The sequence below is a fragment of the Poecilia mexicana genome, unplaced genomic scaffold (assembly GCF_051168715.1).
Source record: "Poecilia mexicana isolate PSO_F unplaced genomic scaffold, ASM5116871v1 scaffold_16, whole genome shotgun sequence".
NCBI lineage: Eukaryota > Metazoa > Chordata > Actinopteri > Cyprinodontiformes > Poeciliidae > Poecilia > Poecilia mexicana.
Genome location: NW_028263385.1, coordinates 15,873,774 through 15,901,082, shown reverse-complemented (window position 1 = coordinate 15,901,082; position 27,309 = coordinate 15,873,774). Strand labels below are relative to the sequence as shown.

Genomic DNA, 27,309 nt, shown 5'->3' with positions numbered 1-27,309 from the left:
GTGTATGATTTGTTAAGTTAAATGCTTGTATTTTAGAAAATAAGAATAAAGTTAAAAAGTTTTGTAGTTATTTTTATTCAGTCAAATGTGTCACAGGACATACAATAATAAAACAAAAGGAATAAAAGCGTATTTCTAGAATATTATCTAAAATGTTTCAGTCATTATTTAGGTCAATCCCTAAATTACTAATCATAACAATTCATTATCATAACTTAATTCATTGTCAGAGTAATAATTTATGTGAATATGTAGTGTATAAAACAAATGAAAGTAAAAAAAATATTAAATAAAGTAAAAGCATTCAGTTTTACTGAGCCGTATGGGTAAGACATGCATAGGCCACTAATGTAAGTACAGAAGGTATGACAATTATTTTCTTAAAAGCGATACAAAAACTTGCAGGCTACTTTGATGAAAGAATAGATAAAATATCAATGGATTATGTTAACAGCTTAGAAGCCAATTAATATTTATCTTGTTGACGTTTTTTTTCTTTAATGTGGTGGAGACTTACTAAAATAAAAAAATAATAAAATGTGGTTTAAATAAATGAATAAATAATCTGTATGGTACAAACAAAAACAAACATGTTTTTTCTTTCATTGCTGTTTGGTCAGTCATATTTGCCAAAGCGACATATGTGTCTTTTCTGTACCTGGTCTTAAAGTAGCATAATCAACACTACAACAATGTAAATAACAAAATAATGCAACTCTCAGTTTAAGTCAAATGGATAAATAATGGCAAGAACTATAACACATATGTATAAGCATTTAATTTATTAATAGCTCATATTTTAAATACTACTTTAAACAAAGTAATAAACTCTTTCATAGTCAGCAGATGCACAAAATAAAAATTGGTCACAATGTTAAAAAGGAGAATGACAATTGTGTTTTTTATTTTCTTTATCTCTCAACAAGCTTCACATATTTTTTTCTTTTGCCAGAATGGCTTAAATTAAAATAAAGGATCGTTGTCAGATTTCCATGGCTGCCCGGCTGTTCTGAGACGTCCTTGTCCCCAGAGACAAGGTAATTTGTGATTGACTCTCATCACAGCAACGCTGGTGCAAGAATCCGGTTTACGAATGACTTCGCACCATTCTGGGTAGTCAATGGGCTTGGTCGCACTGTAGGGAGGAAGAAGGGTAAATTAACGCAAGACATCAAGTGAAAATGTCAAGAAAAGGTTTATTTGAACTGCATATGAAAACAAACTCACAGGTCACAACATCCCACTCCAAAAGGCTCCATGCAGACACATTGGTAACAATCACTGGTTATCCAGCTCTCCCCAATGCCGTACACCTGACCCGTGTATTCACAGCTTGCTGATGAGGATAAGAGAGAGAACCGTTTACTTAAACAGAACCGTAATTTTACTTGAATGAATGACAAATAAACTGTCAGTCAGCAATCATTTTCAGATTTGAAAGTAAAGCTTCTCAAAACATTTTTAGTTGATCATGTGGTATAGAATGGCAGTAAAAATGTCATTTTTGAAGTTGAGCGTATCATTAAACAATAAGAATACAACATATAATACAATATTAAAAAGTATGCTTTCCAATGGATGCATTTATTAGCAAAAATGTTACTAAAATCTACCTTTAGTGTTGAAGAAGCATTCACCACTGTTATACACCGAGAAGCACGGCAGACTAACTCCCAGGAGCAACAGTGAAGCCAAAAGTACTTCCCTTGCGTTGGCCATTTCTGGGGAAAAGCTTTGCGAAGGTTAATGAGAAGAAAAAAACAAACAAACACTGAAAGCACAAAGATCCAATCAAAGGTACAAACCTGGGTCAATTTTTCAGCACTCCTGATTAAATCTCCTCAGACCTTACAGTGTTGTGAGTCAGTTCTTCTCTTCCGTTTGCTCTAGTTGCAGTCACCGTCGCGATGCCTTCATGTTCCCTTCTCTAATTCTATTATTTTCTTTCTAAGCCTCCACACCTCCTCCTTGGTGCCCCAGATGAACCGATGCACTTTCTCCCTTTTGGTCTCAGATATTTATACTGCACCGCTTCAGACTCATCAACCCCCACTCATGTATTACCTTCTTCTATCTGCACACAAACACAGACGCATGAACACACAAGCATTATGTTCGTCATTGCTTCTCCCCTCCTGAGCATACAGTGTGCAGGCTTTCAGATAACGTTTGTCTCAATGGCTCCCATTTGACCCCATCTGTTGCAGCACTGTTCACGTCGTCCGTAAGACAGTCAGCCTATCGCTGATTGTTCAAGCTAAGAAACTCCAATTATATGTGCAGGAAGGTAAACAACAACCTTTGACCTCTCGCTCAAAGTAACATTTAAAAAAAAAAGGCAAGTGTGTCTCTGATCGTTCTAATGCATCTTTGTAAAAGTTTGGATTTTTTTCTTTTCTTTAACTACTTAATGAGAGATTTTATGCAGTTGGTTTGGTTAATAAATCCTTAGTTAGCAAATGTGAGTCTCAAGATGGTTTCATCTGACAACATAGCTCTATAAATAGTCCTGTGCATCAGTGTGAGGTTTGTTTTGAGAAAAAGAAACACAGTGAGGGTTTCTTTGTTTAGTTTAAGGTTATTTTTGGCTTTCTAACATTGGTAAAAACAAAATGGTGATGGTTGTGGGATGGTCAGGATAGTTTCTGCAGCAGGATGACTCACTGTAATTGATGGAACCTTGATTTCTGCTCTTCATTTGAAAATGCAGAATATTTGACCTTCAGTTTGTGACCAAAATCTCAAGTCACTTATGCAGTGATGCAGCAGAACAATGAAAGAACACCATCGTATCCATGTATAAGCATCCACAAAACAAAATGAGAGTCTTGGAGTGACCAAGTCTGAATTTAAATCTTATTTCTGTGACATGAACTTAAACAGTCTGTTTTTGCTGGAAAACTCTCCAGTGGCTCATTGGTCACAACTCAGTTTGAGTCTTTCTCTTGGAATTTGGACTGTTTTCCTGCGTGAATGCAATAATTTTTTTTGGATATCACAAAAAAAATCTAATTGTTCTTCTACAGCTCTGGAAAAAATTAAGAGACAACTTAAAATGATCACTTTCTCTGACTTTACTTCTTATAGGTATATGTTTGAGTAAAACTAACATTGTTCTTTATGATCTACTTAAAACATGTCTCTGAAATTCCAAGTAAAAAATTCATATTTATTTGTAGAAAATGAAAAATTGTCAAAATAGCAAAAAAGGTGCAATGCTTTCAGACCTCAAATAATACAAAGAAAATAGGTTCATATTCATTTAGAAACAACAATACTAATGTTTTAACTCAGGAAGAGATCAGAAATCAATATCTGGTGGAATAGCCACAAGGTTTTCAATGGGGTTCAATGGAGCTGTATGTATGTGTGGGTGCTGTGATGCACCCACAAATAGTTTTTTTCAGTCTGGGTATTGTGTCAAAAACTAACAAACAAACAAAAAGCAAAAAAAAAACCCTGCTGGCCTTTGATTGGACACGTGTACGACCAACTCATCTCTTTTTATAATAGGAGGCTTCGTCTATCATTACTAGAGCCCAGTTTGAGTTTTCTATCTCAAATTGCAAATTGTTATTGTAAGGAGCTGGATACCTGTCCGTTGTGTATGTGCCCCTCAAAACTTTACCAGGATGGATGGATGGATGGATGGAAACGTCTTTACATTGGACTTCATATATTTTTCACTGACCACAATTTGCAACAAAACATCAACATGTAACTGAAAACTTTTATTTAAATAAATGCATTTAAAACATACAGTAATGGTGGGATTTATGAAAATAAAACAACAAACATGCAGGGAATCATGAAGCAAAGATCAGAGGGAGAGCTGACTGATCATATTGAAACACTGTTGTCAACCTGGTGTGATGCACAAAGGCTTTTTTACTTAGTTTTCTGCCCCTTTGTAATTTGATGCACCTAAATAAAATTCACCCAACATTTGTTTGGGATAGCAGCAAATACCATGTTGCCATAGATCATTTCTAAAAACATTGCTGTTCAGCGTCTCATTTAGTTAAAAATCACATTATTCCTAACATTATCTCCTACAAGCTCAATAGGACGATATTAATAGTTCCCTTAAAAATTGACTCTTACATAATAAAATGCCCTTTGGAAAAAAATTATCTGAATTCGTTGGTAATTGTTCAGTTACAGCCAAAAGCCAAAAAGCATCTTCTCATAACATAAGAGCAGCTGATGAAATGTTAAAATTAGTAACCGAAGCGTGCGGTTATCTTTTTAATTGAAGTGATACAACACGAGTCACGCATGTGACGACATTAACAAATCATTCGCCCTGCTTCCATTTAAGCCTTGCAGAGAATAAATGCAGAATTCACACAACAAACACCCACACAAAAAGAACAGTTTTTAGAAGAATAGTTATGCGACCAAACAGTGAGTTTCCTGTCCATAACATGGGCTAAAAGGCCCGATTCTTGCCTGCAGTAGTAAGACAAAGACCATTATCTGGATGACTTGTTTATTCTTTATCTTAGGAACCAGGATCCCAGCTACAGCAGCTATTTGCTCATGACAGAGGATCTTCCTGTTTACTTAGAAGATACAGTGCAGAGTTATAAACTAAATGTGAGTTTTGGAGGGTGTGTGTTTAAAAACAAGAACAGTGCAGCTTGAAAATTATCATTACTTTGTCTTCCATTCCTACCGTTGTTCGAAGCGTTGATGATTTACACAGACTCGGTCGGGGTAGGTCATGAATTTATTTCTAAAGCTTTGCTCTCATGATGATACAAACCACAGATGTAAAGTGTGGCATCCTTTTACCTGAGCAGCCTCTCTGCAGAAGATCAGGCGTCAGTGCCAGACTCTGTAGGAATATGTCTGATATTTAGTTGATACGATGAAGCACAAGAACAACCGAATATCAAACATATCACACAGCCTCTGGCGAATTAGTGGTGGGGTCCAGCAGACTGGTAAAACCTGTTGGGAACAAAAGAAAAAAAGAAACTCTATGAAGAAAACAATTCATAAATCCCTCCCCTTCCTAGAAGATATCACCGTCTGCCTGGTAAAAGACCTGAACAACGAGTTCTGCAGGAAATGAGACAGGATCAGCCTTTGGGGCTCTGGGCCTCTGACACTGGGAGTCTGAGACCCTGCTGACATTTCAGATCATGGTGTGTTTGCTTCAGGGAGTGCAGGGTTGAATATCTCTCCTGCATCATGTAGAAAGACAAAATGATGATACTCACCTGCTTCGTTTATCCAAAGATGTTACTACTGTCTCTTTTTGCTTAAATTCAACGACTAAAAAGAAACATTTCAGTGAGTTATAAAAAAAAAAATAATTTGATGGTTTGATTAAAAAAGTAAAAAAGAAAAAAGAAAAAGAAAAGTCTCTCAGTGATTTTGGAGTTTAAATGCTTTACTTTGGAAGGGCAGCTTATATTTATACCCGTTGTTTGAGTTTAGGGGGTTGGACCCAATAATCAGTCTTTTGGGAACATAGAAACTCACACTGATGTAATTAGACATGTATTGATCAGCTGCTCTGGCCTGCAGCCTTTCCTCCACGCATTAGCCTGATCAATACATGTGATGTTCATCCTGCTGTGAACACGCTCACGCAGTACACACACACACGCATACACACGCAGACACACACACACACACGCATGAAAGCATATGCAGAGTCAAATAACTTTCAGTTTTTGCCTGTAGGGAGGACAAATGTCAAGAATGATGGTCACTTGATTATATCCTTTGTCATAGGGATAAAACACTAAATGTAGGAAAAAATTAGACACATCCAGTTCAACCAACTCCCTTCAGAAATCAAATAAGTAGTAAATAAGATCCACCTGTGTGCAATTATAAATACAGTCCTTCTGTGAAGGCCTTAGAGGTTTGTTAGAGAACGTTAGTCAACAAATGTTCATGAATACAGCAGACAGGTCAGGGAGAGGATAGAGCAAACATGTGGAAGACAGGGCAGTGGTTAGACCAACTTTTCTTAAACAAACGAGAGCAGAACATGGTGGTAACAGGAAATCCTGGAACAAAACCAACTAAAAAAAACAGTTGAGACTGGGGTGGAAGATGAACAGCAGGATAGTAACCCTGAACATAGAGCTGCATTGAATGGTTTAGCAAGTAGATTTAATGTGTCGAATGGCCCAGTCAAAGTACAGATCCAAATGAATTTTAGCAACATCTAAAAGTGTATTCTCTCTACCCGATCTGATCAGGCTTGAGGCATTTTACAAAGAAGAACTGCCTAAAATGTCAATTTCTAGAAGTTCAAAGATGTGATAGATCCATCATTTATTATTTCAGTATCACTGCTCCCAACATGCAGGATACTAACCCTGAGCATAGAGCTGCATTGAATGGTTTATCTCAAAGTAGATTTAATGTGTCGAATGGCCCAGTCAAAGTACAGACCCAAGTGCAATCAAGAATTTTAGCAACATATAAAAGTGTTAGCTATAAGTGTTAGTTAATTATTTTAGCACCAGACATCCAGGCTCTCTGCACCCTGTTATATTTGGTGACCCTTCCTTTAAAACAAATATAAAATGTTTGAGAAGGCATTTGGAAAATCCAACATCAGAAAAAACAACTTTTTAAATAAAACTTAGTGTTTGAGATGAAAATTATGATTTTTGTTTGCTTTTTTAATGGTCGGACTCACTATCTGCAGTCTGTTTGCTATGAACCTAAAGGAAGATGAGTGCAGCGTTTAATAATGTTTTGTTTTGAGTTTTACTGTTATCACAAATATCGCATGCATCCCTATCACTGTGCATCCGTATTTCCTGAGCGCAAATTTTCAGTACTTTGTGTTTGTCTACCATACGTAATCACATTAAAATATTTCTAGATTTGCACTTGTAAAGTCGAAAGCATTTAGAAAATAGCACAAAGTATGAACATAAGGAATTTGTGTTCAAGAGAGATCTTTGACTTATACCCTGTTTTTAATGACTGTAATCAAAAGTTTCATAATGCATCAAAATTCAATTGTTTTAAATTATGTGCTAGTTGTTGTTTTTTATGCATTGTGCCACTTAAGCACAATTTACAACGTTTGGGATTTGCATCAGAGTCAGGATGAACTCAAAGGTTGCACTGTCCTCTGTTTTCAGGCTCTCGGACGTTGGGTTAAAAGCGATTGCAGGCAGGCATATGGTTGGACTCTCACGTGTGAAATCAACATCATCTGCCAGATGCCTGCCAATAACAACAAAGTACTTTCACCTCTACATACACTGCAGGTCATAACTGTGTTTGCAGTTAATAATTGATGCAATTCAAAAGCAATCGCTCTTGCAAACAAATAAGATGTCTTGTAGTAATGCATTAATGGATTCTTCATCATTAAACTCCCTGAATACAGAATCAAGCAATTTTCTCCATTTCAAAATTTACAACTAATGTAGCAGAACATGTTTTCCATTTTTGTGTGTCAAAAAATAAATAAATAAAATTTCTCATTCATGGACAACCCAGATGTCGGTGAGTCTACTGTTTCAGTCCCACTCTATCACCTCTGCATCCTCTCCTGCTATGACCTTGACAGCCTATTGGGGCGTGATGATGGCTCCGCGATCTCTGATCGCCTGTTGTGAGCCTGGGGGTGACAATTAGGCAATGCTCCATCCACAACAGATGAAGGACAGTGTGAGAAATAATGGACAGTGCAGAAATCAACAAAAATAGTGCATATCCTTTAAATGACAAGTACGGTGCCTGGCAAAAGCATTAGGACACATTTTTTGTCAATTTCAGATTGCAAATTTTAGTGAATTTAACTTGAACTTTGCAGGAGAGATTAACATAAAGTAGTGAATAATACTGAAATGTAAGAAAAGCAATACGTGGTTTTCAAAGCAGAGATTCAATTTTACACAGGAAAACTGTTTATATGAAGTCGATGGCTTAAAGATTTGGAGTGTAGATGAAAACCAAACATTTCATATGTTCATTGTAGAAACATTTTTAAAAAATTCAAAATGATTCACCTTGAGTTTGTTGATGAAAAGAAAAAGGAGTATGGATGCTTTTGTAAGACGCTCTTTTATTTATTTCAAGTTTAATATTTCAGACATTAACCATTTGTGAAATCTCTTTTCAAGACTTCAGAGGAAAATAAATGCAGACTTATTCCATGTTTTATTACAAAGTGACATGTGTTTAAACATCAGAAATGTTTAAAATTCAACATCTAGAGATTTTATACTGATGATTTATTTATAGAAGCAATGACAACACATTCCACATAAATGTTTTATTAACTTAATGTTTTTGTCAAGACAGACTGCTGTATGCATTTAGGATTACTCTATGATACAAATGACTTCACTTAGTAAACATCAGCATAATAGAAATGTCTGTTTTCTCAAAGTGTAGGAAAAGTAATCACAGTAGAAACAAAAAGTCATATTTGATTACTTATTTTTGTGCAGTTTTCTAATAAACCTCATTCAAACACTTTTATTTCATCTGATTGTGATAAACAGAAATATCCTTTATTTTTCACAAAGTTGGAAAATTCAGGTACAACAGCTGCAAAGTGACTCATAAAGATGAAAGAACTGAAATAAAAGTACTTTGTGAAACTGTTTTGTAGATTTATTTTGATATAAATTATTGATCTTCTTAAAACAAATTGTGTGAACATGTGTGTCATGTTCACACAGACAGCAAAAAGAGAACATCTTATTAATTTATTCAAAGCTAACATCTAAATTGAGATAACCGTACTTTAAGATTAACCTGTACCCAAATGAACCTGCATTTAGTTATACTTTCAACAGAAAACACATAAGGAGTGGCAAACATTTCCAGGTACTCTTTCCCTCTGTTTCCCTCTCTGTTGTCCTCTCTCTCTCTCTTGCTCTCTTTCAGTCTCTTTGTGTGTTACATGCTCACCAGCACACAGGCCTGAGGCAGAGTCAAAGAGGAAGATATAAAAAGGTTAACAGTGATTATTCAATACCCATCTCTATGTTTTGAAAATTGAAGGCAAAGGAGTTATCTAACAGAGAGAGGAATGAAAATCTGAAGCCATAGCTAAACAACGGAAACTTTAGGAGCTAAAGGCCAACAGAGAAAGTACAACATAAGCCAGAATAGCATATCCACGCAAATGGTGACTGTGCAATGAATCAATGGAGTGCTGAAAACCAAGCACTGACATTTTCCCTTGTTCTTTTTTTACTGCCAGCAATATGTTTTGATGCCTGCCCTCTGAATTTACATAAAGTCAAATACCAGCTACTAAAACAAATCAGCTCTTATGTGCATTTCTGTGTGTCTCTGTGCTCTAAATGACATGCAGAGAAATATTCTTCCTGCTTTCTGTGGTTGTGTACATGCATTAATCATTACCAGCGTAGCAAAGATTCAGGTTTAACAAGTATTTTACAGCCACCCATCTGTTCAACACACCCTGATTGAAGTGCATTGTGCAGTTACTGAATGTTGATGGCACAGCACCTGTACCATTCATTCGCCAGAGAAAAACACGCAAGGGTTCTCATGTTCTTCAATCATTGTGTCGCATATCTTTTATTTTGAAACTGTTTACCGTAACTTTTGCTTGATTTCGGTATGGTTTGTTTACCATTCAGATCATGCTTAAGCGATTTGTGGTATCAAGATATCTCTTTTGTAAGTTCAAAGTTCATTTGAAGTCCAATAGCCTTTCAAAGCCTTGAGATGCCTCGCCCAAACAGGAATGTGTGGATAAGCTTGACGGACAGCATCTGTCCCCGAACTTGTCACAGTCAGTTAATAAGGTCGACATTCCAGAAACTTCCAAAGTTTCATCTTAAACAACTTACTGAACCAAATTACATGTAGAGACAGACACCAGCTGTTGGCCTACCTGTTTTAGTGACTGAACTTGCCAATACTAAACCTGCTAGCTTTCACATATTCCCCTGTTTCTACGTATTGCGAATTGCTTGTTATGTATGAAAGTTTTTTTATTTAATTATGTCATCATGTCATGCTAAGAAAAACATTGCCAGCCTTGCTACGTTGAGCAAACATTCTCCTTTCAAAAATGGCTAACAATTACTTTATTTTCACTTTATATATTGAGTTTATTTAAAGAAAATTTTACTTTAATACTTTTAAGACATAGTTTATGGGCTGATAATTACATAATTGAGCATTCACCCTCTTCATGGACTGTTGTAACTGTTAATTAGATCCACAGCGGTATGCTAACATCAAACTAGCAATCATATTAAAGTTCACTGAGATTCCTTTTCAAACAAGTTCTGTGAACAAAATGTTCTTATTATTCCACTGGTTACATATAATGCTTATTCAATGAGAACTTAGTTCCTCCAAATTGTTTTATTTCTTTGTTTCTGACCTTGCAAAAACATTGCTAGCCTACCAGACTAGTTTCCCAGGCCAAAATAGCTTATAAGTAATTTGTGAATTTCTGTAAAATAAATGTTTCAGACTAATCAAAGTAGTACTACACTTTAATAACATATCATGTCCATTCAGTAAATACAAAGTCATTTTAAAGTGTATTATTTCATCATTCCATGCTAGCTAACACAAATCTAGCTTTGCTGAGCAGGTTTTCCTGAAAAACACTAGCTGAAATTGTATTTTATCCTCAGTTTTTCTATTAATAGTTTATTAAAAGAACAGTTTTCTTTGTAATTTTACCATATATATTTTAATTATAGCAACTGGAAATGTCACAGTTAGTCTCAATTGATTATAACTGCTGCAGAGAGAGCAGTGGCTATTATACTGGTTGGATTTCTTATGCGTTTTCAGGTTATTCCAGTTATTTATTTATTTATACATACTGGTCCTTCAATAAGTTTTCTATCATCTAAAATGTATTTTGTTTTATTACCTGTTATGTAAAGAAAAACATTATAGCCAAGGTGGTGCAAATCAAAATGAACTGAGACGTTTAAAAGCATGGCATATTGTTTTATAAACTCTTTGGGGGAATTGTGAAAGCAGTTGATTGTGCTGTATTTGACTTTATTTAGGGGCATCAGTGTAAACAAAGAGACACTAGATTTTCACATTTTTATTTGTAAAAAAAAAAAAAAAGCTTGAAAACCATGCATCATTGTTCTCCATCTTCACAAATTTTAACTACATTGTATTGGTTCATTAAAAAAATCCCAACAAAATACATTTATATCCTTAAGATACGAGACAAAATGTAAACAAAACAAAAAAAAAGTTTAAGGTGGTGTGGCTAATCTAGCTGGACACTTTAAGTCCAAGCACTTTACAAACATGTTCCAAAAAAAATAATAAACTTGGCAATCCCAATCCCTCTGATAAATAATTTCTTTTCAGCTGTGCAGTCCAAGTTTATCTTATCAATATAGCAGAATTTTTTGGGGAAGTGCTTCATATCCGTTCATTAATTCATCCATCACCTGCTGTTCCATGCAGGATCACGGAGCAGCTGTTGTCTATCTACTGCAGTCTTTGGCGGGATTCACCCTGGACAGGTCACCAGTCCATCAAATTAAAAAAAACTATCATATTAAAGGATTAAAATACAACAAACCCAACAAATTTCACAAAATAAAACCTGCGCAAAACAAACCCTGCACCATGACATGTTTTTATTTTTCATTTAGTTACAAAAACAGGATCTTGAAAATTCTAATGAAGAGTCATATCTGAGGACCTACCTCTGCTACATGTAACATTTAATGTCTTGAGGAAATTCAGATGACACTTGGTAGGAAACCGGAACACATGGCAAATTAGGACATAGTATGTCGAGTAAGTGGTTGCAGAGATGGTCTTTGTCTCAGAACAAAAGCTAATGTTTAAGTTTACAGAATGTGTGTTTTTACTTAACGATTTAGGTGGGAGGGAACATAACACCATTAATCTATTTATTTTCAATTAGGTTGCTGTGGCTGATTTAATTCACTGTTTAAGTCTATGGACTATTGCACTGACCGTTTTCAAACCAGAGCTTTAAAATTAAAGGTCAGTTTGCAGAAATGTCAAGTGACTGAAAACCAAATCCACATGTCTGCCTTTTTCTTGGAAATACTTCATGTCACCAGCAACATTGTATCCCAGCCGAAATAAAAGTCAGAATAGTTGTGTCCTTGTGAACAGATCTGCTTGAGATGTAGAGGAAAAAATGGTTGTTGTGCACATTTTTATATCAAGGCATCTGTCTTTATGTCCACTTATTTGGCAGAGTTCACCTATTGTTTGGGAGGCTCTTCCTTTTTCTCCTCTTGCTTGGGAGGCTCTTCCTTTTTCTCCTCTTGCTTGGGAGGCTCTTCCTTTTTCTCTTCTTGCTTGGGGGGCTCTTCCTTTTTCTCCTCTTGTTTGGGGGGCTCTTCCTTTTTCTCCTCTTGTTTGGGGGGCTCTTCCTTTTTCTCCTCTTGTTTGGGGGGTTCTTCCTTTTTCTCCTCTTGTTTGGGAGGCTCTGCCTTTTTCTCCTCTTGTTTGGGAGGCTCTGCCTTTTTCTCCTCTTGTTTGGGAGGCTCTGCCTTTTTTTCCTCTTGTTTGGGAGGCTCTGCCTTTTTCTCCTCCTGTTTGGGAGGCTCTTCTTTTTTCTCCTCTTGTTTCGGGGGTTCTTCCTTTTTCTCCTCTTGTTTGGGAGGCTCTGCCTTTTTCTCCTCTTGTTTGGGAGGCTCTGCCTTTGGTTCTTCTTTAATGCCACACATAGTCCTTGAAGGAAAAAAAAAAGAAGAAAAGTTATAAAATGTGATCAGTAGACTTATGCTGCAAATTCAACTGAAATAAAGATATGACATTACTTTATTTGGTCTGGGTACTCTTTCAAGAAGTTACACACTGGACTTTTTTCTGTCAGCTGTTTTTTCAGTCGATCTAGTTCTGCGTTCCATTCTGTCGTCTCCTTCTCAGTTTGAGCTGTGGAAGTTATAAGAATTAAATGTTTCAGTATACTGCTAGTAAAAGAAAAAAAAGAGTTAGGAGGTTATGCATACAAAAGTGTGAACACTGTTTCCAACATTTAGAGAAATTAAGATTTGGTTACCTTTGAGGTTGCCCAAGTTTGTTTCCTCTGCTGCCTGCTGATCAGCACCAGATTTCTGCCAATGAACAAGAAAATGTAAACATATTGCTTGTAGTTTATCATTTGTTTCTATTGCCAAACCACAGTTTTGCTTCTGGGAACAGGGGCTGCCTTAAGTTGGAAAATAAGAGAAAATCTGACATGGGAACTTGCAGAAAGAATACAAACCACAATAGCTAACATGGAGGAACATGTTTAGTCCATGCTACAGTTTGGTTGTACTGACTGACCTGCTGTCAGTCACTCTGCAAGCAGAAGTCAAGCCTGATTTTCTGGTTTGTGCTGATCAAAGATTAAGCAAGACACTCGACATTCCTTTACACAAAGAAACATGTTCTCGATGCTTTTGTCGGAGCAAAAAGAAACTTTAAGAGATAATCCAACAAGAAAATGAGTCATAGGCTCCCAACGGAGAGGTTTGAGTTTTCCAGACATATTTTTAAATGTCAAAAATTAAACAGAATTGCCTTCACTGCTCTATTATTATGTTGAGTATGCCCGTTTTCACACCACTCTGCTCAGTTTGACATTATATTAGGCAGGTAATATATTTGGCTCTTGGGGGTGGGGAGGAATAGATCTGATTCAGACATATTTTTAGACATGTATGTCTAAACATACATGTCTTATTGTTAGACGTATGTCTAAAAATATTGAAAATACCATATAGTAGAATATTACTCTTTTAATAGATAACTACAAATTTGTGTCAATAGTAATAGTTATACATCATATTGCCAATAGTCTCTTCAGATATGTGTTTTAGTTGGACGTGTCAGAAGTACATTGTATTAAATGATCACGCTGACTTTATTTAACCAACTATAATCACCTGGGAACCCTCGCAGCCAGTTAAATCTCCAGCAGCCTTCTCTGCTTTGGTCTGCGCAACCTTCACTTCCTCTTCCATGGCCTTCAGCTCGCCCTGAACCTTTTCCAGCTCGTTCTGCCTCTCGGCCTTCTCTTTCTGGTACTCCTGGAGGACATCGCTGGTCACCCGCAGCTTGATGTCCTGGAACCGGCTCCGCTTCTCTTCCTTATCATGGTCCCTTTTGCGGATCTTTAGTAATCCCACCAAAATAACAGACGTCAGCAGCGCCACAGGGAGCACGAGATGCACCTTCATCCTGTGCAAGAACAGAACACTTTCTTGTTCGGTGTCCTTAAAAGGGGAGGTCAAGAGTTCTTCCTACAGGTGTCCGGGTTCTTCACTCTCCATGCGCCATCCGAGAGCTCATCAAACCTGAACGTGAAAGCTCCGCGTCACCACGGTTACACCTCCTCTCTACGCATTGCTGGTAAATTGAAGCCAATCCTCAACTCACCTGAGCTTTCTTTGCTCACCTGCTTGGATCGGAGCTGGAAGCAGGAAGAAACGCCCCCTTCCCGCATCGCTTCTAAAACAGGAACAGGTTGCTGTACCTGTACGTGCGAGGTCCTGGTAACACGTCAGACCTGGCACCTTTTGTCTCGCCACTTAAAGGGATAGTTCAGAATTTCCACCGTAAGGTTTTGTTGAAAGTTTGCACGGGGTTATTATCTTACCTATACTTGTTGAAGCTCGCTACATTTCTATTTACTGTAAATAAAGTTCAGTTGGACCCGAGTACTTCTACTATCTAAAACAACTCTAATCTAAAACAAAAAGCAGGTGATATTTTCAAAACCTATAAACCATTAAATTTTGGGTGGTTATTTACAAATAAGTCAAAAAATTTAAATTAGAGGCTTTACGATCCACCATCCTGAGAAACATGCTGAACAGCATGTTATCAGAGTAACTATATGTGTACATAATCATTATTCAAACTGTACCTTTTTGTTGTGACAAAACATGAAACATGAAGAAGAAGATGTACACAATCCATGGACATATGTGTGCTGTTGTGAAGCAGTCAAAAAATGTTGCTAAAGCAGTATTTTTGCATATGTGCAGGTGAAAATATTCTCAAAGGTGTCAAAATAAACCCAACATTCATGTAACAGTTATTTAAAAAACAAAAACGAACAACTGTTATTACACTTGACACTCCTACCACCAAGAAGTCACTGAAGATTGGACACACTTGTCTTTGTACTTCTCACCTGGACACCATCTGAGACCAACATAAGTTTATGTGGTCTCATCCGACCACAGGACATGTTTCCAGTAATCCATGTGCTTAGTCTACTGGTACTCAGCAAACAGTTTGTGGGCTTTGTTTTGCATTTCCTATAGAGGAACTTTCCTCCTGGAAAGACAGCCATGCAGATGAACTTGATGCAGCGAGCCACGAAAGATCTGAGCTCTAACAACCTGATCATCTGCTTCCTTTCGACCTCTGCAGGACTGCTGACAGCACTCATGCATCTATTTTCAAAAGACAAACTGGTGCAGAGCAAAGTACCATGAAAAGATATGGGCTAACATTTTTTCAGAAATTTGATTGGTGTACTTGCTTTGGTGAGATATTGTGTTAAAATGTGTTTTAGTACAACTTTCCCTATAAGATTATAGCTCAGAAATGAATAAATGTTGATATATTTCAGCACAACATGCCTTCCTTACTTTTATTTGTTTTGGGGGGTTTTTGTACATCCTAAACTAGTTTAGCACTCTACGCAAGAAATAACAAGCAAACATATATTATACTTATATATTCCTCCATGCATATGTATGTTTTACTAGATTTGTGTGACACAAAGGCCATGGTCAAGGGTCATGGGACAGATTACAAGAGGACACTTTAAAATAAATAAAGCTGCATTTACTTAACACACCCCCAAGCAATTTTTTACTCCGCTGTATACTTTTGTGCCCAAAGTGTCTCTGGCCAGAAATACTTTACTAGTTCCTTTCCCATGAGGATCTTAGAATGCCGCACCTTGAATAAACAAACTAAGTTTTTTTTTTTTGATGGAGCTGTTTTGGTCTTGGAAGTATCTGTCTCAATCTAACAAGCTAACCTGGATTTTTGAGGCTAAGAGAGTACGGTAATTTACTGGTGGTAAATACCTTAACAGAAAGTCACTTTAAAACTGAACTATCCCTTTAAGAAATCTAATTGATTTGCCCGCTCATATTTTATATAAAAAAAATCAACTTAAAAGTTTTCTGAACTTTTAACAAATGCCACACAAAGATTTAGGTAATTTTCTTGCAAATGAACACATTTAATTATCAATTAATCGCATTATGTTTAACAGTTAAACTATAATTATGTAGCCTATAAAGATTTTTTTTTTAATTCCAACATCAACAGGTTTTTGGAAAAATAAAAGTTCAAAGGCAATTTACATATATTTTTCTTTTCATTTTTTAAATCCTTTCTTAGTGCCAACGCATAAAGGTGTCACCAGGAAGCAGGTGAATCGACACGCCCAGCTTGCTCGGCAGGTAGAGCCGGTTACTACAACTTTGGCGTCGCTGATCTCGGGAAGAGAGCTGGAGACATTCTTCCAGGGATGAACAAGTGACCACCGGCAGGTTTTACCACAGCAGACGGCCCCAGTCAAAATCTACCATCGATCAAGTGAGAACAACAGAAAAAAAAACAAAAAACGATGAAGCTGGTGATTTTTTTTGTCGCCGTCAGCGTGGCGGTTATGGTAGCGATGATTTTCCAGACTCTGCGGCAGGAGCTGAGTCTGCGTAACCTGAGGGCCCGCATGGTGGAGAGCTCTGCGGAGGTGAAGAGGAGGGAAGACTCCATCATGGACATGAAAAGTAAAATCCAGGAGCTCAAATCCACAGTGGACAACGCCAACCTGAAGCTGGAGGACCTGAAGAAGGAGAAGACGGAGAAGGAGAAGGCGCTGCAGGAGGCTGAGAAAAGTCTGGAGACCTGCAACGCGGCGAAGGCAAGGCGCAAACACTCACATAAAGTTTTCAACGTTTCAGGTCCAAGCAGTGGTTGCCCCATGATTTGTACCCCTTTTCTTAAATCTCAGTCTGATTAAAAGAATCTCTCAATCGGACCTAAAAAGGTGTACTTTCAGCATAAACGGTTTCTTTTACTTCTTATAAGGTGCAGAATACATGAGAATGCTTAATCATCCTGGAGAGACATCAAGGCAACTGAAAAGCTATTTAGCATGCAGCTGATAATTCCCCCCCCCCTATGTTTATGAATTTGAAAATTAATTATGCACGAACAGCCAATTTGATTGAAATATGTTTAAAAAATATGAATATTAAATACACAGCAACTGAGACAGATTTAATGGGGATTCGAACCTGCAGCTCCCCAGTTACAGGATGAACTCCTACCACCCTTGCCATTGTTGTCTCTATAATATATGTTGTTTTGCACATGGCCTTTTTCTTTTCCACTCCTAACAAGTGCATTTATATTCATCATTTTAGGGAAACGCTGAAAAGAAGAAGACTGAGTTGGAAGAATCCATAAATAAACTCAAAAGTAAGTCCAGACAGAAGAACACTTCCACTGAACTGTAGCAGTATGTATGCAAATATGTTTCCTGGTGCAGTCCTATAAACCCACATGAAACTTCATTAGCTCTCTCTTCAAACGTCTTATTTTGTATCATGTACTGAACTCTAATGGCGATGATATAGCAATCATTTAGACCTGTTTAGGCATCAAATACAGACATTCTCCAATTTATTATTATTTTTTCCAGCTGATCATGAAGCAGCCAAGAATAAGGCTCAAGAGGAGATTGGGAACTTGAAACAACAGATCTTGGACAGAGAAAAAGCAATTTGTGCCCATGCAGATATGACTAAGGAAGAAGCACGGTGAGTAAAGCAAAGAGCTACTGGTCATGGTGACATCAAAGCCTTTATTATATCAGGTCCTGATTTCTGATTTTCTCTTTTTGTTTTTGTAGGAAACTGTGTGGAGAGTCCGCTCCACCACAATAAAATCAAATCCGAGTAAACTTGGTTGAACTTTTCCACGCAGGGTCAAACCTGAGAAGAACCATCTATAAGTTCTGTTGGCATCTTTTTGTTTGTTTGTTTGTCTTCTTATTTTTATATATATTGTTGTCATGCACATTTAGCTGACCTATGGGAAAAGGGAAATCGTTTTTCACATTTTTATTTAAATTATGTTATGTGTTTGAAGTGATTGTTTCGGTTGAATATTGTTTGGCTTCTTGAATCTTTAAAATACTTTAAAACGTATTCTGTATTGTGGAATTCATTATTTACACTGCTAGACTCAAATAATGTTGTTATTATCTGAGACATCACTGTAGGTACAACAGTAAAATAGTTAAATAATGTGACAAGCCTTCAGCTGAGAGGTTTAGTCCTTTGACTCCCTCTAGTGGAGAATTTTTTTTTCATAGTGTCAATGGCAAAACCTTTTGTAATACTTTGGTTGTGCTGAGTAAATATTCATTGTAGAAAAATGTTTTAAAATGAGAAAAACAATCTGACACTTGAGGGATTTAAAGCAATGAAAACTTTGCACCATTTATTTTCTGGTTATGAGTTGGTTATTAAAGCTGGCAATTTTCAAAATTGTCTCCTAAAAGCTTTGTGGTTTTTGAATATGTTCAATTTTTAATGTTTATTTTCTATGCAGTTGTGCTTAGTCTCTCTTTATTTTTGCCCATTTATTGATTATTTATATATATATATATATATATATATATATATATATATATATATATATATATATATATATATATATATATATATATATCTACTAGCTTCCCTAACCATGTTGCCTCTGCAGTCAGACATTTAGCATTTGCTTTGTTATTTTTATCAGAATTTCAGAGAAAAAGTGTAAAAAATAACAAGACTCTTAAAAACTTTCACAACTTTTTAAAAGAGAGGATACAGTCACTTTCACATAGACCAATTTGTTTGAACTGGGGTTTATCCAAATAAAATGCCTGTAAATTTTAAGTTTTGTTGGCTTTATCATTGTTTGTACAAAGAACTTTTTTTTCCCCATACAGAAGGCACATTTACAGAAATGTATGGAAAATTAATACATTTACTATTGTGTTATAGTACATTTAAATTTGAGGAAAAAATATGTTCTATTGATATATGTGTACTTTGGAATACATTAAAGAAATTATTTAAAATTTTTTGGATTTTGGAACAAAGTTGTACACAAAATATATTTAAACATCCATCTATGCTTTCAATATTGACTTCATTGTCAACTTGGGTATATATCTACAACTTTTTGAAGTAAATTATTCAACAGTTAAATTTCCTCTCAGGTTAATAAAATTTTTGAATTGAATATAATTTCATTTTCTGTATTCTATCTTCTAAGTTGAAATCTACATGCCAGTGACTAAAAATGGAAATTTATTTAATTTAAATTGTTTTTTACTTCAGGTTAAACGGGCACATTTACGATATCTAACTCATTAATACTCATTGTCTATTTCACTACTCAATAGACATTGAGTCTATACATTACATTGATCAACTAAGTTATTTAGTCCTGCGTCTCTCATTTACATCACATTGTGAAATTGTAAGTACGTGTGACAGAGACTGGGCTTCAAGAAACTGGCCACCTCTCCAACAAATTTAGGAAACTAGTTTTTTCCGTCTTGGTGAGTCAAGAAAGTGAGCAAACAGCATTAAATCTAACTCCCCGTTTGGCGGTTTATTAAACAGATCACTGGTTGCTATGACAAAGTAGGTGTTACAGGAAGCTCTGTTCATCCTTCAACCAATCCTGATGCAAATCTCAAAGCACGTGACATGACCCGGCACTTACGTCACTGTTACCGGTGCCGGAAGTTGGCAGACACTGCGCGAATCATCGTGACACATGAAAGTCACCGGTAAAACAATAACAGTGTTAGTTAACCGAGCTAGTTGGCTTTAAAAGAATATATAAACGAGTTTAATGAAGGAGTTTTTCAAGTTTTTATTGAAGTGGCAGTATTTTAGTCTCGATGTTAGCTATGACCGCGTTTTAAAGCCGTTTAGAAACAAACTCGGAGCGCTTAATTAGAGCAACCTTACAGTTACTGTAGTATCCCCTTCTTGAATACAAAACATAGGTGTTTTTTTTTTTTCTTAGATTTTTCTTCAGATTAGAAATGGCACGAAGCGTCGGTCGAATATTCAGCGGATTTCGGTGCTTCGGTTCTCTCCCATTCGGGAATCCACCACTGAAGACACAATGTTCTAGTGTTTTATTCAGGACCACCTCAGAGCGGACCTTGGTGGTAGGTACCATAATAAGCTGGTTATTTGTGCTGGATGACGCTGTGAACCTCATGCTATTCTCATTGGATCCTGGGCCTTCTGTTTAGTGTGACTGCACCATCCTCATATGAATGACAGACAACCAAAAAATTACTCAGGCACTCTGTCACAGGATGAGAACAATAATGTATTTTTAAACGAGATGGATATTTTAAAAAAAATGAATAAGTAAATTTGTGCTTCAGTGATGACCTAAGCTAGTTTAAAGCTACTTTTTTTGTCTTGCTTTGCAAAAGTATTCACATTTATTACGTTACAACCACAATGTATTTCATTGGGATATATAGAAACTCTCGTTTTGAAGCAGAAGGAAGGCTTAACATGGTTTTGATCATGCCATGGATTCTGACCAGCTTCCTTGTTTCTGCTGTAAAAATACTATACACCTTGAGACTGCCACCACCACATTCCACAGTGGCAATAGTTCTCTCCCATGTTAACATAAGTAGAAGTTCTTCTTGCCACTTTTCCGTAAAGGACAGATTCGTGAAGTGTGTTACTAATAGTTGTCCTGTCAACAGATTCTTCCAGCTTAGCTGTAAATCTCTTCAGAGATACTATGTGTATTTTGGCTGCTTGTTTTGACTACTCTAGATTTACTTGAAGCTTTAAAAAAAAAAAGTAATTTGTTTTAATGTTCAGCATGCACTGCCAAAAATCTTTGCCCGAAAACCTCGAGACTTCAGCCTGCCCAACTCGTCATGGGGGAAAGAGATGATGCAGCTGTACAACCATTATAACAGGCTGAGTAAGGAAACGGCAGAAGGACAAGAGGACCATGGAGAGCGGTGGACAAGACTGCCAAGCTACAATCGGACTCTAAAGTATGCAACAGGTACAGGTGCAAACTGGGGGCTTTGTTTTGAGACAACTAAGGTAGAACTTGTTTGAAGAAAAAAAAATGCCACAGAAATCCTGGCTTAAGTTTGCAGCTTTGTGAATTTTTCCAATTACATTTGCACCTTCTTTACATTTGTGAATTATGATTTAAAGCTGAGATTCTCATTTTAAGATCATACACTCAAACTAGTTGGTATTTTTTATTATAAATGTTTTGGTCTTCGAACAAACTTGGGTATGAAAACAGAATTTAAATCCTCAGAGTGTTTTGGATTGTTTAATTTGCCACCCATGACCACTGATTCTCTTGAAAACTCTTCAAAAGGGGAAAGACAAGAGAACATGCTGTTCAAGTACTCAGATGTGTGTTTTTGTGACTTTGTTTATGTCAGAAAGTCAAGAATATGGCTACTCCCATAGACTTCACTGTACTTACAGTAAGAGCAACTATCAGCACAATACCTATTGGGACTGTGGTTTATGAAGGATCGTAGACAATAGAGTGCCTCAAAATATCTGTATAAAGCAATGAAATGAATTCAAATTTTGTTGTAGTAACACATTCCCACACTATGACATTGTTTCTAAAAATACTTTTAATTTTAATATATTCAGTTTTTGAAGAAAGCCTAATAGGAAATTCAAAGTAAAATCAGTTTCATTCGAAAACACTTGATTAATCCCAGAGGGAAATTAAATGTTGTTGTAACTGTGGTTGTACATCCAGATCTTCTGTAGCAGTCTGAATGAACACAGTCAGTCATGGTTCGCTGTCATTTTCTTGATTTCATGAAGAATCCCTCTTTGCTCCGTCATCTCCTGTGGTTCCACCAGAACAGAACCAGCCTTCTTCAGGTTGTTGAGCCTTTTTAAGTCCCTAGGTCTGATGCTGCTGCCCCAACAGGTGATGGCAGAAGAGATTACACTCTCCGCAACAGACTTATAGAAGATTTGCATATCATCTTGCTGCAACCCTTGAAGGACCTTTGCTTCATCAAGAAGTACAGTCTGCTCTAGTCTGTCCCTTCTTGTAGTTTGTCTCGCTGCTTCATTTCCAGTCTAGTCTGTTGTCCATGTGAACACCGAGGTATTTATGCTCCTCCTCCACCTCCACTTCTTCCCCCATCATGTCTCCTGTTTTTCTTGAAATCTGTAATCAGCTCTTTTGTTTAGTTCACATTCAAGATAAGACGATTGTCTCCACATTATGACGCAAAGTGGTATGCAATTTCTATTCTAGCAAAATCAGCGGAATTACAATTTGGCACCTGTTTCAGTTCTTATAAAAATGAATGTAACAGGCATGTTCTCAGTTGAGCACAATCTTTTACTTGATAATCAAGGACTTTCTGCTTCCTTGGAGTTGGTTAGCATTCTTCAAAACTGGTTGGACAACAGATAAGGCCATTCAGGTTAGGCAAATGTGTGCTGATATGCATCGGCAAGGACACAGCTGCTCATCTAAACATGTCTATATTTACAGTCGGAGGGATAATTTAAAAGTTCAAAACAGCTGGAGCTGGCAGAAACGAGGCTGGATGAGGGCCCAGGTTTATCTTGTCATCATGCAAAGTGCAGGAGGTGGTAAGGAAGGCTAAACCAAGACAAATACAAAGCTCACTGTAGCAAACATTGGCGTCACCATGTTTCTATGAGAGCCATTTTGGTGTTTTGTAAAAATGTACAGATTAATTTAAATGTAGATGAAGTGATTTGTTTGTAATTCCTCATTCTGGTCTTAGTTATGAAGGACATATATTTCAAACTAATCACAGAAGGCTAGCTGCTGATCGGTCTGTGTGCATGTGTTGTGTCTCATCAGGGGGAGTGTATCTCAGCAAGATAATCCAGTCAAAAGCTCGCCTTTTCACCCGGAACATCAGGGACCCTGGAACTTCGTTTGAGTACGTTATATTTTTCAGACAAGACAAGCTCAAGTGTGCGTGCATCTTCCAAGCTGGACACCTTTTGGAGGGGGCACCAGGGTGAGCTAACGTTTACTCCTGGCCATGTTTGTGTCTGAAGGTCTATATTTGTTTTCCATTTTTGTCCGTAAATATTTGTCATATTCTTTTGCATGTTTGCTTAATTTAAAGGAAATGTTCCATTTGCTTTTTGCCTCTAATAGTTTTTTTTTGTCTCAAACTTTGAAAACAAAGTCTCTCTTTAATAAAACACAATTAAAACCAACCTCTTTATATGAAGGTGTTAAAACTTCATTTACCACAACACTTTTAGTTAAACTACGCAATAAATGTTTGAGAGACATCATGTGTGCTTCCAGACATGTCCACGGGGGGGCGATAGCCACCATGATAGACACCGTTACAGGAACGCATGCCTCTCTGCTTTCTGCACCGGTTATGACGGCCAACCTTAACGTCAACTACCGCAGGTAAAAGAGAGATGGATGGATGAAGATAGATAGATAGATAGATAGATAGATAGATAGATAGATAGATAGATAGATAGATAGATAGATAGATAGATAGATAGATAGATAGATAGATAGATTGATTTGAGGTTATTTCAATATCAGGTGGACTAATATATGTGGAGAGCAGAGGATCATATTTTTTAGCCTAAAATTGTTGTTTTGTCTGTAGTCCTATCCCACTTGGAAGTACTGTGCTGATTGAATCCATTCTGGACAAAGAGGATGGCAGAAAAATTTACATTTCATGTAGAGTGACCAGCACGGACGGCTCCAAACTGCACACAGAGGCAACAGGTAACTTTCCTCAGTGTCACTTCCATTTCTGTCATTCCACCTTCTGCATTGTCACCCTTCTTTTTCTCCTTGCAGCTCTGTTTTTGTCAATCAGTGTCAGCCATCTGCTGAAAACGTGAAGCAGCACGCCAGGCTGGCACAACAGAGGCCAGAACAAGCCAGTGTGTTTGACTTTGTGAGATATTGGTTTGGATTACGGACATATTTTCTAGATTAACTTGAAGAAACCTGTACTAACAGACTGAACTTGAATGCCTTTGCGTAAGGGCACTAATACAAAAACAGTACATATCTGTGGTGCATTTATTGAACAAAATTTTAAGGTTTTACTGACTGCATTTTGAGTTACCCAGGGGCCTTACAGTTCGAAGCTTCCCCTGAGATGTTTTGTATATTTTCTTTCTCCAAGATCAAAGCCTCTTATGTGGATATTATTTTCACTGAAGAAAGAAAAAAATATTGTAAATAAAAACTCTAAGTTATGTGGTTTTGTTCTTTTTAAAGACCAGATATTTATTCTGTGACGTGCTTGAATATGGGATAGAAAGTGCTTTTTTTTTGTGATTCTGCTCAAGTATTTATCACAAAGAACTCTAAACCGCATTATTTAAAAGAGCACTGGTACTGCCAGTAACAGAAATAAAGGAGAAAAAAACCCGGTGTTTAGGATGAAAGAGTAACACTTCTGAATTTGGTCGCCTTTCTAATGAGAAAGTGTGAGTTTCATGCTTCTTCTATTACACCTCTTACACATTTTTTGAGCTTTGATTGTCAGGTGTGGGTTGTTAGCTGTTGCTCCGCCATGTGGTGTCTGTGGTTGGTTTAGAATGTGAAATGTAGCTTTTTTCACCAGCAGAATATCGTAACTTAGTCATGAAGACACGAGGCCTTCACAAACAAGTTCATCACGTCGGCCAATGCCGCTCACGCTGCCACTTTGAGCGTGTGTCTGCATATAGAAATGACTGTGGCGTGTTGCAGCGAGCCGTAAAAAGTAACGGCTTCCACATCACACAGAGGCACGCTGCTCTGGCATCCACTGCAGACCACGGAGTTAGAAAAACTGATGAAATGCAGCAGCTTTCTTCTCTCTAATGCGATGGGATTTTGAAAGGGGGCATGTAATAGCAAAACATGTTTAATATCTGTTTGTTAACAAGAAATGGAAGAAAAAAAATGTCTCTATCATCAGCATTATGGGGCTGATGAACGACTTCTAAAAACACAATTGTTTTATTAAAGAGAAATTTTATTACCAGGATCTACAAGGCGTGTCTTTGTGAGTTTTCTTTTTCTCATCTGACACAGATTTTATTTAACCAACTGGTCATATTAAATATTTTTTCTCCTCTAAATGGTTTTTCTGATGCAACACAAGTTCAGTCAGATTCACATGCAGTCGTTATGTCTATAAATATCAGATTAATTTGGTGCTTTTATCAATGAGTTTCACTGGTGTTCTTTCCGTCTGAGGACGAACAACTAGCATGATGCTACACCCAGTTTCAGAATCAAACATTCAAGCTCAAATGCATGTTGATGAAGCCGCATATTTATACATTCTGCATAGAATGCCGCATAAACCGGACAAAATTTCTCCTGTTTTAATTCTGTTAGAGTTGCCAAGATTATTTCTACAAGCCAGATCGATAGCAGAACAGTTTGTTACTACATTCACGAGACTGCTGTAAAATTGCAAGCTTCTGATTCACTGGCGTTAAATAGAGGCCCACGTCAAACACAGTGCTACCTTATGCGACGTATAAAAACCGTAAGAAACCAGCCAGGATATCTGGAACAGAACTGTGGATCTTTACCACTTTAGCTGGCATAAACAAAGCTTTTGTGTACTGTCCACAAAAGTTATGGTTCTTTCCAGAAACTCAACATTAGTCCCAAAACAAGACACATATCCAGCCAGAACCTGGGTGTATGCACATATCTGAGCCAAAATGTATGAGTGACTTGACTTGATGGGTGATTTTTATTTATTTGGCATGTAATAATGACCACCTACTAATAGAACCACTAAACCTTTAAGAGCTCCTCTACGCTGATGTTAGATTTTGGTTAGCAAATAATGGTCATAACCGTAGCAGCCTCTACACTCTATTTAACGTCAGTTCTTCCACACGTTGGTCTCCTGTGTGGTTTCTGTGTATGCATGCTCATCGCAGCACAGGCCTGGCGAGTCTTCTGAGGGCCCCTCACATCTCTAACCTCGCTGAAGAAGCATGCGTACAAATGGAAATGCTACCTAGTTTTTAAAAGTCTTTCTATTGCATGAAAGTGCAGGACAAATAAACACAAGCTTCTCTTTTTTCCCCCTCTCTCTCCAGTCTCATGTGGTCAAGTTGGGTTTAAAGGAAGCGGGTGAGGGGCGGCTGTTTTCCACTTTCAGTTAAACCACCTGCAGCTTGCTCTGTCCACTGCAGCGCTTCGGGCCCATCAGTCTTTTAATGTGGGGGAGCGCATTTCACAATCCCTCGGTATTGGCTGCATTTGCGCCAATCAAGCTGGCTTTCAGCAGGGCCATTACTGATCTGAAGACAAGATGCAAGCTTTGTTTTACCGGGTGCTGTTGATAAAAGGTAGTAGATATTTGGAAATTATACGATGTCATTAATGAGGTTTCTAAGAAAAAAAAAAACAGACAGGAAATGGCGATGCTGAAACCTTCATAAGATTCTAGTAGTTTGCTTTCATTCATTTAGTGTAATAATTTAAAGTGAAATGCTCCAAGCACCATCCAGCACAAATTGAAGTCAATGTCAAAAGTGCAAGAAATATTGTTGAACATTTTTGGGTGAAAGACTGATGACCCAAGTTAAATCAAGCAAACTCCTTAATATTAAACACTACATGAGTATTAATCTTAAATTTTACTTGAACAATTTTACTTAATAGAATTAATATTTATTTAAATCTATTTTTTAACCTACAGTGTAAGCGGCAAAGAGAAATCATGCTTTGTGGGTATGTGTTGTATTTTGAGAAACAGATTCTTTTTCTCTAAGCTACACAACTGAAAACCTAAAGCCAACAGAGACTATTAGATGGATGGATGAAACATATCTTTATATTTAACTTCATACCATTTTCACTGACCACACTTTGCATAAAAATATAACCAAAAAACATTTATCTAAATAGATGCATTTTTTATATTCTCATTTGTCTTTTTTTCCTGTGATCCAGATATATTTTTTTAAAATTCATTTTCATAGTTTTGTAGACTTTGCTAGACTTATTGTCGTTCTCGTCTGTTTTGCCTGTTAATTTTGGCATCACTGTGGCTAAGAGACGTCATTCTTATTTTTGCAGCACTGAGCTAAAATGAACTGAAACTTTAATTGAGACTTTCAACCCAACAGATTGTCCTGTAGGAGACAGAAGCATCCATGTTTCACCGCCTCTCTGTTCGCTGTAAAGCACCGGGTTTTGCCTCCTTGAGTAAAAGTTGCAATAACGCACAGTCAACACGCT

At 37.0% G+C, this 27,309-nt stretch overlaps 4 protein-coding genes across 4 annotated transcripts; 2 read left to right on the top strand and 2 right to left on the bottom strand.

The window, feature by feature from the left end:
• Positions 1 to 51: 51 nt before the first annotated feature.
• Positions 52 to 2,361, bottom strand: msmp2 (microseminoprotein, prostate associated 2). Its single transcript, XM_014984475.2, has 4 exons — positions 1,806 to 2,361; positions 1,614 to 1,721; positions 1,228 to 1,336; positions 52 to 1,135 (listed from the first exon to the last, which is right to left on the bottom strand). Exons 2-4 carry the CDS (start codon positions 1,717 to 1,719, stop codon positions 964 to 966), a joined length of 387 nt encoding a protein of 128 aa, XP_014839961.1. The 5' UTR covers positions 1,720 to 1,721; positions 1,806 to 2,361; the 3' UTR covers positions 52 to 963.
• Positions 2,362 to 11,591: 9,230 nt separating this feature from the next.
• Positions 11,592 to 14,392, bottom strand: LOC106916280 (uncharacterized). Its single transcript, XM_014984463.2, has 5 exons — positions 14,377 to 14,392; positions 13,884 to 14,294; positions 13,013 to 13,067; positions 12,771 to 12,885; positions 11,592 to 12,681 (listed from the first exon to the last, which is right to left on the bottom strand). The coding sequence occupies exons 2-5, from the start codon at positions 14,175 to 14,177 to the stop codon at positions 12,210 to 12,212; spliced, it is 936 nt and encodes a 311-aa protein (XP_014839949.2). The 5' UTR covers positions 14,178 to 14,294; positions 14,377 to 14,392; the 3' UTR covers positions 11,592 to 12,209.
• A 2,017-nt stretch (positions 14,393 to 16,409) lies between these two features.
• LOC106916282 (uncharacterized) lies at positions 16,410 to 18,917 on the top strand. Its single transcript, XM_014984472.2, has 4 exons — positions 16,410 to 16,891; positions 17,397 to 17,451; positions 17,675 to 17,792; positions 17,885 to 18,917. The coding sequence occupies exons 1-4, from the start codon at positions 16,595 to 16,597 to the stop codon at positions 17,916 to 17,918; spliced, it is 504 nt and encodes a 167-aa protein (XP_014839958.1). The 5' UTR covers positions 16,410 to 16,594; the 3' UTR covers positions 17,919 to 18,917.
• An 843-nt stretch (positions 18,918 to 19,760) lies between these two features.
• Positions 19,761 to 25,091, top strand: them4 (thioesterase superfamily member 4). Its single transcript, XM_014984471.2, has 6 exons — positions 19,761 to 20,212; positions 20,895 to 21,087; positions 22,915 to 23,077; positions 23,377 to 23,487; positions 23,699 to 23,823; positions 23,899 to 25,091. Exons 1-6 carry the CDS (start codon positions 20,084 to 20,086, stop codon positions 23,940 to 23,942), a joined length of 765 nt encoding a protein of 254 aa, XP_014839957.2. The 5' UTR covers positions 19,761 to 20,083; the 3' UTR covers positions 23,943 to 25,091.
• The last annotated feature ends 2,218 nt before the right edge of the window (positions 25,092 to 27,309 follow it).